Source organism: Anomaloglossus baeobatrachus, unplaced genomic scaffold, assembly GCF_048569485.1.
Source record: "Anomaloglossus baeobatrachus isolate aAnoBae1 unplaced genomic scaffold, aAnoBae1.hap1 Scaffold_2655, whole genome shotgun sequence".
In the NCBI taxonomy this organism is placed as follows: Eukaryota; Metazoa; Chordata; class Amphibia; order Anura; family Aromobatidae; genus Anomaloglossus; species Anomaloglossus baeobatrachus.
In genome coordinates this window covers 164,310-178,962 of record NW_027442181.1, presented here as the reverse complement: position 1 = coordinate 178,962, position 14,653 = coordinate 164,310, and the positions used below count along the sequence as shown (strand labels likewise).

The 14,653-nt window shown below is 42.0% G+C and overlaps 1 protein-coding gene across 1 annotated transcript in view; it reads right to left on the bottom strand.

Moving 5' to 3' along the window:
• Window positions 1-269: 269 nt before the first annotated feature.
• The window catches only part of LOC142264470 (gamma-secretase-activating protein-like), a gene marked incomplete at its 3' end in the record, with an annotated part of 116,270 nt that continues 101,886 nt past the window's right edge, over window positions 270-14,653 (bottom strand). Inside the window, exons 15-17 of the mRNA XM_075332250.1 lie at window positions 3,133-3,225; window positions 994-1,214; window positions 270-339 (exon numbers count right to left, since the gene is read on the bottom strand). Of these exons, the coding sequence (XP_075188365.1) occupies window positions 270-339; window positions 994-1,214; window positions 3,133-3,225 (384 nt within the window). The remainder of the gene's footprint in view (window positions 340-993; window positions 1,215-3,132; window positions 3,226-14,653) is intronic.

Below are 14,653 nucleotides of genomic sequence, written 5' to 3'. Positions count from 1 at the left end.
AAAATATCTTTTTTAAAAAAAATGTTGAAATGTGTGTACATTTTCTAAAACAAAACTGTATATTTTTCTCTTTTTAAACAAATATACTTATTCATCATAAGGTCTAATAGATCTATTTAATAAAGTATGTATTTTATGTTGGATCTGTCACCAGATATCACACTTGAAAACTTGTAGGATTGATTTTTGCTTTATTCTAAGTCCGAAAAAGGGTACACAAGAGAACAAGTTGACACAAAAAATAAATACCCACAAGACTAAATACATACCAATGATAAACTCCTGTATTGGATCAAATAAGAGACAAGTTGACAAGTTGTCACAAATCCATTCAATAAGCTGGAACACAGAAAAAAATAAATAAATAAATAAAATCACATGAATAGTGTTGCAGAAATTTTTTTTTTTAAGGGATTATCCACTAGACAACCCTCTTATTCCCTATGCTTGCCCCATTATAAATAATAATAAAACAGCTTATACTCCCCTCCCGTTCTGGTGCCGTTCCAGCGGTGCTGGCATTTGTGTTCCTGGAGCTCATGTAAGGTTGTAACATCATGCGAGCCTCGCGTCCAATTATCAATGTCTTCCCTCTCCCCGCCTACGGACGGCTAAGTAATTAACAGGAGGTGAGCGGCCAGCCGCAACTTTCCCTTCCTGTTGATTACTTATACGTCTGAAGTTGGGGATACGAAAACCAGCACAGATTGGAAGCAGGGCTCACGTGACGTCACAGGAATCCCAGGTACTCAAGTGCCAGCACTGCCGGAATGGCGCCAGAATAAGAAATGAGAATAAGCTTTTTTATTTAATGGAGACAAACATGGGGAATAAGAAAGGAGTTGTCTGATTAGTGGAAAACCCCTTTTAGTTTCATAGATGTCATCTATCTTAAAGATAGATTGAGAATTGTTTATGCCAGGACAATCCGCTTTAAGTTTGGTGTCAATTTTACTTATTTATGTCATTGATCCCCTCAGGATTATTAATTACCTGAATCTCCTCTTGTGGCTGAATGCTCAGGTGTAACAAAAAGCAGTGCAGCACTGCCAGGCGCTCACAGTCCCTTCTACTTTCTGCCAGGAACTTTAGAAGTTGTGTTTGGTTTATAGAAACGGAGAACAGAATTCCTGTACAGCATTCTATCACATGAGTCTTCAGAACAGTCTGCAAGGGACAATCGCAGCACATACCACTAATCCTGGCATCCTCAGCTAGAAGAGAGTTACAGATTATAATTTTACAAAATACTAACTAAATAGCAAAACACTATAGTATATAAAAAAGGAAGAAGAAAGCAACTTAATTTCCATCCACATCTTGTTTTTGCATTGTGTCATTCTGCTATTGTGCCTTGTGTTAACATATGAATAAAATGTCAAATTGCATCCCAAATTGTGTCAGGTGAGGTCACTAAAGTCACCCAAGGTCAGGTTACTTGCTGTCACAGGTGGAGGACCGTGGGAACCTTCAGCTGTGGCCGCAGCTAACCTGAGTGACGTCACTGCTCATTGCGCGGCTCACTCAGTCTCTGCCTGGACCTCACAGCGAGCGGTCATCTTCTATGACTGCTCAGCATGAACTCAGGTGTAGTAGTGCTGGAATCGTCGTGGGACCTTGCGTGGATTACGTCGGTCCTGCGGGGGTGTTTTGAAAGTTAATAAAGTAGTCAAAGAGGTGTTTTTTTTGTCTTTTATTCCAAAAAAAAAAAGGATTTTTTCGGTGTTTGTTTATTTCTTTTTTAGTTACAAGTGAAAAGGTTTTGGTACCGTGTTAGCCAGTTGAAAAATTATTGAATGCTTTCAGTGAGAGGAACAAAATTATAATCTTGTGATACCTTTTAATGGCTAACTAAAATAAAATAAAGTGATGTTACAAAGCAAGCTTTCAAGACATCTCAGGTCCCTTCATCAGGCATGGTATGACAAAATATCTGAAGAAACACAATTTTGTTTGTATTTTGTCATACCATGCCTGATGAAGGGACCTGAGATGTCTCGAAAGCTTGCTTTATAACATCACTTTATTTTAGTTAGCCATTAAAAGGTATCACAAGATTATAATTTTGTTCCTCTCACTGAGAACATTCAATAATGTTTATTTCTTTTCACTTACAAATTAGTCATAGGATGGTCTCAGACACCTACCCATCACTAATCCAGGGCTTAGTGGCAGCTGTGAGCTGCGATTAACCACTTATTACCCCGATTGCTGCCGCACCAGGGCAAATCGGGAAGAGCTGAGTAAAGTTGCCGGACTTTTGCATCTAACTTAGAGTCGGCGGGGGATTGATTTGCGAGTCCTCCCATCTCTAGTGAGAGACGCAGGGACAAAACGCAAAAAGATATGACATGCTGCAGAAAACTTTCTGCTACAAAACTGCACCAAAAAACGCAGCAAAAAATACAGCGTGCGCATATAGCCTAAGAGTTTTTTCACAGTATTTTTGATGACTTTTTGGAGCAGAAACTAAAGTTTTTGTAGTGTTTTGTGTTTTTGATGAGGATTTAAAAAAGTTTCTGCCTCAAAAACTGCTTAAAAAAACCAGTGTAAAAATACCCTAAATCTACTTGTTTCCTATTTCTTTAGGTCAATTGAGATTCACAAACCCTGACAGTAACAGGATGGTGATTATGAAGAAAACTCATTGTATTCCCACACTTGAGTTACTAGAGACTGTCCTGGGTGAAAGAGAAATCAATAACCGACGACTAATCTTCCTGATGTAATTTCCAGCTTTTCCCATATAGAAAAACTGTAATCTTCCTGATATACCATAGTTTCCAGCTTTTCCCATATAGAAAGACAGAGCCAAGCAGTAAAACTTTCCATGTTACACCCAGACTTCGGACAATTGCTGTTTCCAAGGATCTAAACTATGGCTCCCATAGTCTAGTCATAGCTTATAGTGAATTAATTTAGTGTAAATAGTTAATAGCAATAAAGGAAAAGGAAAGCAGAGTCAAAATCAGCCAAAAAGACATTAGATGGGACAGTACACTCCTACTAGCACTTCATCTAGTGATTGGCGAAGACCACAGCCATCCGACCACTGCCCAGCAAACTTTGCAGATATAGCATTCTCATAATAACCCATCAGGTCTGAGGTGGTGTACATTATAAGGTACTTACCTGTTAGAAAGAAATGGTAACACATCAACTCTGGATGTCTTGTGTTTATCAAATGAAGAAATTGATCCGGCAAGTAAACGGCTACATAGCTGTCTAAAAACGAGAGGGAGAGACAAACTTAGTTTGCTTATGGAACTGCAAAAAAACCCCCAAAAATTAAAATGCAACTTTACATTCTAAAAACATTTTCCATGTCAGAAATTTTGATCAGTGGTGGTCTAGTCACTGAAACAGTCATCTATTGCTATTCAGTCACACTGACGAGGCATATTGGTCAGAGTAATTCAGGTCCTTCTAGTCTTAGCATCCACATGGTTCAACAAGTTAGCGTAGTAGGCTAAATCTTTGGGTTAAGCCTCATATCAGAGGAGCACACATGAACTGGCCAAATTATGTGCTACTACCAAGTACTAATTATCCTCTATATGACAAAGCAGTTCAAAATACACATTCTCAATATTCCTATGCTGCTGCACTTTCCATATTAATGCAAAGTAAATTGCATTTGCTTACATTTGATTTATTTTGCCAGGAGGTGCTGATCAGTTTTGTTTCTTGTAGCAAACATTTTATCAGGATGCTTGTGCGATTCCAGGTGACTATATACGGTACCACTGCCTGAAGAAGCTCTAGCGAAATGTATGTAGAGGTGTAAGGCAGATGTGTAGGTCATCTGCTGCAATATGAACCTGGTCTAGTGTTATCGATACCTACACTGATCACAGATATAAAATACAACAGTTTTGTTTTGCTCCTATTTTTCATGAGCTGAGTTCAAAGATCTGAGACCTTTTCTCTGCACACAAAAGGTCTTTTTCTCAAATATCGTTCACAAAGTTGTGTAAATCAGTGTTTAATGAGCACCCCTCCTTTGCTAAGATAATCCATCTCCCTCACAGCTGTGGCATAGGAAGATGCTGATTACACAGTATGATTATTTGATTATTGCACAGGTGATTCTTAGGCTGGCCACAATAAAAGGCCACTCTAAAATGTGCAGTTTTATCACAGCACAATGCCATAGATGTCACAAGTTTTGAGAGAGCGTGCAATTGGCATGCTGATCGCAGGAATGTCCACCAGAGCCCTTACCCGTGAATTGAATGTTCATTTCTCTACTATAAGTAGTCTCCTAGGTGTTTCAGAAAATTTAGCAGTACATCCAACCAGCCTCTCAACCACAGACCACGTGTTACCACAGCAGCCCAGTACCTCAACGTTCAGCATCATCACTTCCAAGATCGTCTGAGACAAGCCACCCGGACAGCTGCTGCAACAAGCAGTTTGCATAACCAAAGAATTTCTGCACAAATTGTCAGAAACCGTTTCACGCTAGTTCATGTGCTGCTAGTCATCCTCATCTGGGTCTCCACCTGACTGCAGTTCACTGTCATAACGGAGTCGGCAAATGCTCACATTCAATGGCAACTGGTACAATGGAGAGTGTTCCCTTCACTAATGAATCCCGGTTTGCACTGTACACGGCAAATGGCAGACTGAGTATGGCATTGTGTGGGTGATCAGTTTGCAGATGTCAAAGTTGTGAATCGAGTGGCGGCGGGGTTAAGGTATGGGCAGTCATATGTTATGGACAACGAACACAAGTGTATTTTATTTATGCCATTTTGAATGCACAGAGATAGTTAACTAGATCCCGATGCCCATTGTTTTACCATTCACGACCATCACCTCATGTTGCATAATGATAGGACACAGCCTCATGTTGCAAGGAAAACGTGAAATACTTAAAAGGGGTTATCCGGCTTATTTTGCCATTTCACTATTGGGCTACATTGGGACAGGTAAGTAGATAGCAACTACCTACCTGCCCGGCTGTCAGCCCCTCTCCCCGGCTCAGAGTGGTCATGTGACCACTCCCACCATGATTTTGCCGTCACGTCAGCAAGGACAGGACCTTGTTGACGAGCAACACAGCAAACTTCATGTTGCTGCCCTGCTGGGCAGGTAGAGTGCGTGGTGTCCCCGCCTCCTTTTCCTGCACCCTCCCACATATCCCGTAGTGCAGTGGTCTCAAAGATGCTGCCCATAGGCGGCCCCTGATGCTGCTTGCGGTGCAAAGACAGAGGACAGATTCCCGGGCGCTGTGCAGATGCGAGCTCTCTATACAGCTACTGCAATGATCAGCTGCCAGGCAATCAGAGGACAGCAGCGGATCACTGGAGAAGCTGCATAGAGAGCACGTCCCTGTGCAGCACCCAGGAATCCGTCACCTGATATAAAGCGGTCAGAGGCGGCCCCTGCACCGGCAGACATCCAAAAGCAGGAAATATGACACCGAGGGAACGAGGACAGGTGAGAAGAATTTGTCTTTGTTTTTTTCATGTGTGTGAAGAATGGCACAATAGGGGACACTACTACAGGATGAAGCAAGAAAAGGACCCCAAGGAAAGGGGACATTACTACAAAAAGAGGACGAGGAAAGGGGACATTACTACAGGATGAGCAGAAGGATGGAGCACATTACTATAGGATGGGCGCAATAATAAAGGATGGACACAAGGATGGGGCACATTACCATATTATGGCGACAAGGATGGGTACATTACTAGATTATATATGCGGTGGATGTGATGTGAGGTGATTGTGCTGTCACGGATTAGATGTAGTATGACTGCTCTGTATTTATGCATGTATATGTATGAGTGTGCAGAGGGCGGGGCTGGACACGGAGGCCGGCCGCTGCCAGCTCTGACTGTGAAGTTTGGCAACCAAGGAAAGAAAAAAGTCAAGTTTGCTTGAGCTGCAGGTAAATAAAGTGTCTGTAGAGAATAAAGTGATAATTCAAGAGAAACAAAAGTTTAAAAAAAAATTAAATATATAACTAAATAATGTAGGGATGTTTTAGATGACAACACAGCACAAATTAGCTTTAAAATTTTTTTTGGAGTTTGTTGGACAACTTTAATTTTTTTTTTTAATCAAGAAGCCATCCAACCTCATATGGATGTCCCCTGGCTCTAATGACTCACCTTTACATGTGCCCTGACAGGTCTGAAACGAATGGTGAAAAGATAGGAAACCAAACTCAGCTTGTAATGGAACTTTATTAGAAAAGATGGGAAATTACAAGTTAAAGAGAACCAACCAGCAAAATTTTCATATGCACAGTATATATACTGGTGCTAAGATGCTGAATGTGCTGAATGTAACCATACCTTTTGTTCTGAGATTGGAGGTTTTATTTCAGAAATATGTGCAAGTAAAAAAGAGTGCCATGTGGCTTTTAGGGAGCAGTTTCCTGGAGTAATCTGTGGGCACAAGTTACAGAGCCCCCTAAACTTCCAATATAGCAAAATATTAACATGCTAGTTAATAAAGTGGATGATCTGGAAAACAGACTCCACAGAAACAATATACACCTGGTTTAAGTGCCGAAAGGGCAGAAAGACGAGCGCAGCTGAATTTTTAGACAACTGCTTTGGAAAAGAAGTACTAACACCTCTAATCACCATTAAAAGGGTGTGCAGGGTGGCCACACAACCAAAAGCAGCAGCACCACAGTCTGACCTCAAAGCTGCTACACTTCAGGAAATGGGATATACTTCAAAAAGGTAAGAGTTCATTCCCTGGATTAAACATTGAGGTGTGCCGCCCCAGCAGCGGTCGAACCGCTCGGATCCGGGGATGATTACTCGTGGCTCGAGGGTCTCTGGACCCAGGGGCTAGGGGCCACTCTTAATGTAAAAGGGGAAGGGTTATTTACAGGTGAGATATAGTTCGTGGCACCACCCGTGGTGTGCAGTAACAGTACCGCCGCTGCCGATGGGAGTACCGGGGTTGATGGAATGGGGGCAGCTAGATGACATTTTCCTTCCACGGGTAGGGAAGGCCCCGGGACTCTGGATAGTGGGGTGCAGGGGATCGCAGGCTTGCTGGAAGCAGGGGGAATGCAGGTACACAGATACAAAAGCAGACGCTGACAACGTTGTAAACCAAGTCTCTGGGTGCCGCTGCCCACTTGGGGGAGCTCGTCCGGGTCTCTGTCCCCTGCAGCACTGCCTGATGGTCCGGGGCCTGCCTCCGTGCACAACTTATAGTAGTGACCAAGTGGCCCGTAAGCTTGAAGCTGTCCGGGCCCTGCTCCCCACTTTTTGAGTGAGCTATGCTCTCAGGAGCTCACACTTGAGATTTCAGTGGGCTGCTTTGGTTGGAAAGTCCTATCCCCCTCGTTATGCTAGTGCCCCCGATCTCTGAGCTTTGTGGTGACAGTCCATAAAGGCCCTTTCCTCCGCAGGTTAATTGCTGGGTTGCTTGAAGCTTCTCCCCGACCTAGGATCCAGTACCCCGCCGTACTTTTGGTCCCAGACCAGCTTTTGAACTTGCTGCTGACTGTCCTCAGAGACTAGTCCAGGCACCCAGTCCAAATATCCCGCGACCGGGTCTCCGACTCCTCCGGGTCCAGACCACCGTCTGCAAACAAATCTTCTCCTCCCCGGGAGCCACAAGCTCCCTCCTAGTTCCTCACTGCTCGAGGGCTACTCTAGAACTGACTTATCACCTCCCACCTCCCTGCCTGACCCCTAGGTGGGCAGCCCTATTCCAGCTTAGCAGCCCACTGGTATGCCTGAAAGGGTGTGGTGCGAGTTGTGATTGGGATATTGGATGCGGATGGAGGCAGTACTTCAAGGTGGGAACCCAGAACCAAGAGGGGTTGAGTCCTGCACTAAGAATAAAGAGCGTGCAGTCCTCTGTGACGCCCTGACTAGTCCAGGGGTGTCACAAAAGATTTTTCAGAAAAAGTTTAAAAAAAAACGTTCTTATTTAAAGGATATTGAGAAACTGCTGCACGCTCTGAAGGTTCCTTGTACTCTGCAGTATGCTGCTAAGCTAAATGTTAGAGTATTAGGAGAAGCCATCTTTTTTGAGAAGTCCCTACAGTGATTGAACGCCGAGCATAGACTGACACAGCATAATTCATTACTTTTTCTCATGAACCTATCAAGAGTTTTAGCCTGCAGTTACTATACCGGTTATGTTTTTGTACTTACTGTTTCTGGTACAGTAATTTAATCTATTTACATGTATAAATATAGTACTTGGTATGTGGGATCTGTTTCTACATGTCACATTATACAATATTTCTTGAAAATACAGCTAATTGCTCTGTGGCCACGGGAATGATACATGTCTTTGTTTGCTCTTATTCTTTCTGCTGAAGAAAAAGGTCTTTTTTTATTTGTTTTTTGTTTGGTTTGTAGGGGGATCAATAAGGAATGTGCCTCATCAGTAACTTAGGAGCATGACCAACAGTAAAGACCTGCATACACTAAGTATACATTGCATGAACCTCAAATATTATGGCGCATTGGTTAAAGTGTAACTGTCATTTTAAATTTTATTTCATATGAAATACATGAAAAGAAACAACTTTGTAATATATCTTAATCAGACAAATTTGCTTATTTCTCCTCCTGGACTGATCTTTCATTCTCAAAATTCTCAATTCCTGGGTAAAATATGTATTCAGTGAATACATATTTTTATATTACTGAGATCGGAGATGACAAATGGTTTTTATAATATTCTACGAAGAAAGGAGGAGAAAGGAAGGAGCTCTGATCCACTAGCGCCTCCCTTCTACAAAAGAATCTTGTCAGTAGAAACTGCTATCTCAATAATATAATAATCTGTCTTCTCTAAAGATAGCGGGATACACACTTTCTTACTTTTATTTCCAATGAAGAGTAAAACCCAAAAAGAAAAAATCCAGATAAAGTTACAAGCGAAGGTTACATGTTATAGCATCATCATAGGAAATCCTATAATTATCTATACCCATTTGGGAATACATTTTATGCAGGAATAAATCGAGGAGAATGCCAAATCTTTGATCTTAGTTTTCTTTTTTTTCTGCAGCTTAACCCCTTTTGGCTCTAATTCTATAGTATAAATGAGGTATCGGCATCTGTGGCTCGTGTATTGATCACAAGTTGAGATTTCCAAAATCATGCAGCTCTTTAATAACAAAGGTGAGAACTTAGAAAAGGGAAATTATAAATGATTATTACATTAACTTATATTCATCTAGATCAGACCTGGGCAAGGGGCGGCCCGCGGGCCACATCCGGCCCGCCTGCTCTCTGTGACCGGCCCGCCCGTCTTCAGCCGGTGCAGTGGAGCCGGGCTGCAGCGTGTCGAGCAGGGAGAGATCCTGTGCAGGTCCGCACAGTCAGTGCAGGCAGCGGAACGCAGGAGTCTTTCCCTCTGTTCCCTGCCGGCACTAATTGTCAGTGACACACGCGCGCGCTCTGACGTTGTCAGTACTGCGCTGCGTGTGTCATTTCAAAAGTTCCCGCCTGGCAGGAGAAGAAGCAGCACAGCAGACGGAATAATTCATCTTGCAGGACCTGCGGTGATGTCACGCCCATGTGACTGTGTGGGAGGAGACACAGGATGCCGGGCAGAAAGCAAAGATACTGAATCCTGAAGGAGATGTGGACACATGATGACTGGTAATAAGAAAAGAGGGGACATGAGGGGGAGGGGGCTGCAGGGTGAGTGCATATGAGGGAAGATGGAGCTGCAGGGTGAGTGGCATATGAGGGAAGATGGAGCTGCAGGGTGAGTGGCATATGAGGGCTGCAGACTGACAGAAGGATGTGAAGGGGTGCAGAGAGTGTTTGAGAGGGGTAAGTTGGGGTACAGGCAGGGTGAGATATGTGGGCAGGGTGTGTGACATATGGGGGTGTAGTGTGTGTGATATGGGGGTGCAGGCTGTATGGGGAGCAGGGTGTGTGACATATGGGGGTGTAGTATATTACAGGTGTGCTATATGGAGGTGTAGTATATTACAGGTGTACTATATGGAGGTGTAGTATATTACAGGTGTACTATATGGAGGTGTAGTATATTACAGGTGTGCTATATGGAGGTGTATATTACAGGTGTGCTATATGGAGGTGTAGTATATTACAGGTGTGCTATATGGAGGTGTAGTATATTACAGGTGTGCTATATGGAGGTGTAGTATATTACAGGTGTGCTATATAGGGGTGTAGTGATGTAGTATATTACAGGTGTGCTATATGGAGGTGTAGTATATTACAGGTGTGCTATATAGGGGTGTAGTGATGTAGTATATTACAGGTGTAGTATATTACAGGTGTGCTATATAGGGGTGTAGTGATGTAGTATATTACAAGTGTGCTATATGGAGGTGTAGTATATTACAGGTGTGCTATATGGAGGTGTAGTATATTACAGGTGTGCTATATGGGGGTGTACTATATTACAGGTGTAGTATATGGGGTGTAGTGATGTAGTATATTACAGGTGTAGTATATTACAGGTGTGCAGTGATGTAGTATATTACAGGTGTACTATATGGAGTTTTAGTATATTACAGGTGTGCTATATGGAGGTGTAGTATATTACAGGTGTACTATATTGGGGTGTACTATATTACAGGTGTAGTATATGGGGTGTAGTGATGTAGTATATTACAGGTGTACTATATGGAGGTGTAGTATATTACAGGTGTGCTATATGGAGGTGTATATTACAGGTGTGCTCTATGGAGGTGTATATTACAGGTGTGCTCTATGGAGGTGTAGTATATTACAGGTGTACTATATGGAGGTGTAGTATATTACAGGTGTGCTATATGGAGGTGTATATTACAGGTGTACTATATGGAGGTGTAGTATATTACAGGTGTGCTATATGGAGGTGTAGTATATTACAGGTGTGCTATATAGGGGTGTAGTGATGTAGTATATTACAGGTGTGCTATATGGAGGTGTAGTATATTACAGGTGTACTATATGGAGGTGTAGTATATTACAGGTGTGCTATATGGAGGTGTATATTACAGGTGTGCTATATGGAGGTGTAGTATATTACAGGTGTGCTATATGGAGGTGTATATTACAGGTGTGCTCTATGGAGGTGTAGTATATTACAGGTGTACTATATGGAGGTGTAGTATATTACAGGTGTGCTATATGGAGGTGTATATTACAGGTGTACTATATGGAGGTGTAGTATATTACAGGTGTGCTATATGGAGGTGTAGTATATTACAGGTGTGCTATATAGGGGTGTAGTGATGTAGTATATTACAGGTGTGCTATATGGAGGTGTAGTATATTACAGGTGTACTATATGGAGGTGTATATTACAGGTGTGCTATATGGAGGTGTAGTATATTACAGGTGTGCTATATGGAGGTGTATATTACAGGTGTGCTATATGGAGGTGTAGTATATTACAGGTGTGCTATATGGAGGTGTAGTATATTACAGGTGTGCTATATGGAGGTGTAGTATATTACAGGTGTGCTATATAGGGGTGTAGTGATGTAGTATATTACAGGTGTAGTATATTACAGGTGTGCTATATAGGGGTGTAGTGATGTAGTATATTACAAGTGTGCTATATGGAGGTGTAGTATATTACAGGTGTGCTATATGGAGGTGTAGTATATTACAGGTGTGCTATATGGGGGTGTACTATATTACAGGTGTAGTATATGGGGTGTAGTGATGTAGTATATTACAGGTGTAGTATATTACAGGTGTAGTATATTACAGGTGTGCAGTGATGTAGTATATTACAGGTGTACTATATGGAGTTTTAGTATATTACAGGTGTGCTATATGGAGGTGTAGTATATTACAGGTGTGCTCTATGGAGGTGTAGTATATTACAGGTGTACTATATGGAGGTGTAGTATATTACAGGTGTGCTATATGGAGGTGTATATTACAGGTGTACTATATGGAGGTGTAGTATATTACAGGTGTGCTATATGGAGGTGTAGTATATTACAGGTGTGCTATATAGGGGTGTAGTGATGTAGTATATTACAGGTGTGCTATATGGAGGTGTAGTATATTACAGGTGTGCTATATAGGGGTGTAGTGATGTAGTATATTACAGGTGTAGTATATTACAGGTGTGCTATATAGGGGTGTAGTGATGTAGTATATTACAGGTGTGCTATATGGAGGTGTAGTATATTACAGGTGTGCTATATGGAGGTGTAGTATATTACAGGTGTATATAGGGGTGTAGTGATGTAGTATATTACAGGTGTAGTATATTACAGGTGTAGTATATTACAGGTGTGCTATATAGGGGTGTAGTGATGTAGTATATTACAGGTGTACTATATGGAGTTGTAGTATATTACAGGTGTGCTATATGGAGGTGTAGTATATTACAGGTGTACTATATTTGGGTGTACTATATTACAGGTGTAGTATATGGGGTGTAGTGATGTAGTATATTACAGGTGTACTATATGGAGGTGTAGTATATTACAGGTGTGCTATATGGAGGTGTACTATATTGGAGGTGTAGTATATTGGAGGTGTAGTATATTGGAGGTGTAGTATATTGGAGGTGTGCTATATGGAGGTGTAGCATATTGGAGGTGTACTATATTACAGGTGTAGTATATGGGGTGTAGTGATGGAGTATATTACAGGTGTAATATATAGGGGTGTAATGATGTAGTATATCGGAGGTGTATTATATAGTGGTGTAGTATAATACAGGTGTATATGGGGATGTAGTATATTACAGGTATATGGAGGAAGTGTAGTATAATACAGGTGTAGTATATAGGGGTGTAGTGGTGTAGTTTATTACAGGTGTAGTATATGGAGGGGGTGTAGTGATGTAGTATATTGGGTAGAACTGAGGTAATTATATTAGTCCGGCCCTCTAAACCAATCCCAATTTCTCATGCGGCTCCATGGGAAAATTAATTGCCCACCCCTGATCTAGATCCTTAACTTTAGATAGAGAAATGGAGGACTTCCTGTGTAAAATTACTGCTCCCCGATCATCTGTTTAAACAATGGCCATTCTGGATAGCCATATACAGTAAGTATGGATATGCCCTGATAAACTGGAAGTGGTTGCTAAAATCACCTTACAATTTGTGGCATATTACTACATGGGAGGGGCAAAACATTTGAGGATGGGTGACTGCCATGGAGGCCATTTTTTTAATCAGGGTGTATCCATACTTATGGCCCACCCTATATAAAAGAAAAAAAAAGTGATATTCTTTTGCCTCATTTTCTGAATAGTTTTTCAAGAGTCTACTAACAGGTTAATTACCTAACTCAATGAAAGAGGCAAGAATTGTAAATCTACTGTAACCAGGCAAAAACCACACTCTTTTAGACTCTGTCAAGTCTATTGTCGTTAGCAAAGAGATCAAAGTCATTACAGAACTTATCCATGCTGACCTTCAAGTTGGGCTCTCTGGAATTTTCTCTCTCGTTTTCACCAAGGTGTTCGATAACAAAGAACTACCTATGGCTAGATATGAAGAAAACTGGTTTTGTACTCCAATTTACTGAATATGTTCAGTTATCTAATAGACAGTTAGAATTAAAGAGTTTGTCCACTACTTTAACATTAATGGCCTAGTCTTAGGAAAGGTCAGCAATATCTTATTGGCTGGCACTCATTGATTCATTGACTCGCATCCCCGCTGATCAGCTGTTTTCGGTGCTGGCCACATTTCCAGGCAACTGGAAATGCTCAGGTTTGGAGCGGCTCAGTCTTCTGATAGCGGCCGCAGCCGGGTACTGCACATCCAGCTCCTATTTATTTATATAAACCTATTTATTTATATAAACTAGAACTCTGGGTCAGTGTAATAGTCAGTGATCACCAATTGTTCCTTAACTTACAAAACGCTCCACCAGGCTTCAATCTACCAAGGAAAACATGGGTTACTCTAAATCGTATCAGAACAAACTTTGGCGTCTGTGCAGATCTTATGTATAAGTGGGGAAAATTTGACTCTCCGACCTGTGACTGTGGAGCAGATCGTCAAACTATCCAGCACATTGTTGTGGAGTGCCCCCTGAGATGCTACCATGGTGACAAGAATGATTTCTATACTGTAAATGATAATGCTATTGCATATATAGAAAATCTTGATATTCGACTTTGAATTTTAGCCTTATGATATTTTTCAATCATTGTCTATTGACTGGTGTTTATTTTTATAAGATGGTAAGGTATACGTTCATATGATTAAATAAGCTGTGGCTGCTCTCAGTTGACGGGGCAGCTCCGCAACTAAGTCTTTATGACTGCCTGCGCCGAGAACAGCTGATTGGTGGGATGTGGGCTGTCAGACATTGATGACCTATCCTAAGGGGTACTTTGCACACTACAACATCGCAGGTGCGATGTCGGTGGGGTCAAATCTAAAGTGACGCAAATCCGGCGTCGCTGTCGGCATCGGAGTATGTGAATCCTTTTTACTACGATTAACGAGCGCAAAAGCGTCGAAATTGTATGATCGGTGTCGCGTCGGTCATTTCCATAATTTCGGAAGGACCGATGTTACGATGTTGTTCCTCGTTCCTGCGGCAGCACACATCGCTGTGTGTGAAGCCGCAGGTGCGAGGAACATCGCCTTACCTGCGTCCCGGCAGCAATGAGGAAGGAAGGAGGTGGGCGGGATGTTTACGTCCCACTCATCTCTGCCCCCCCTGCTTCTATTGGCCGCCTGACGTGTGACGCTGCA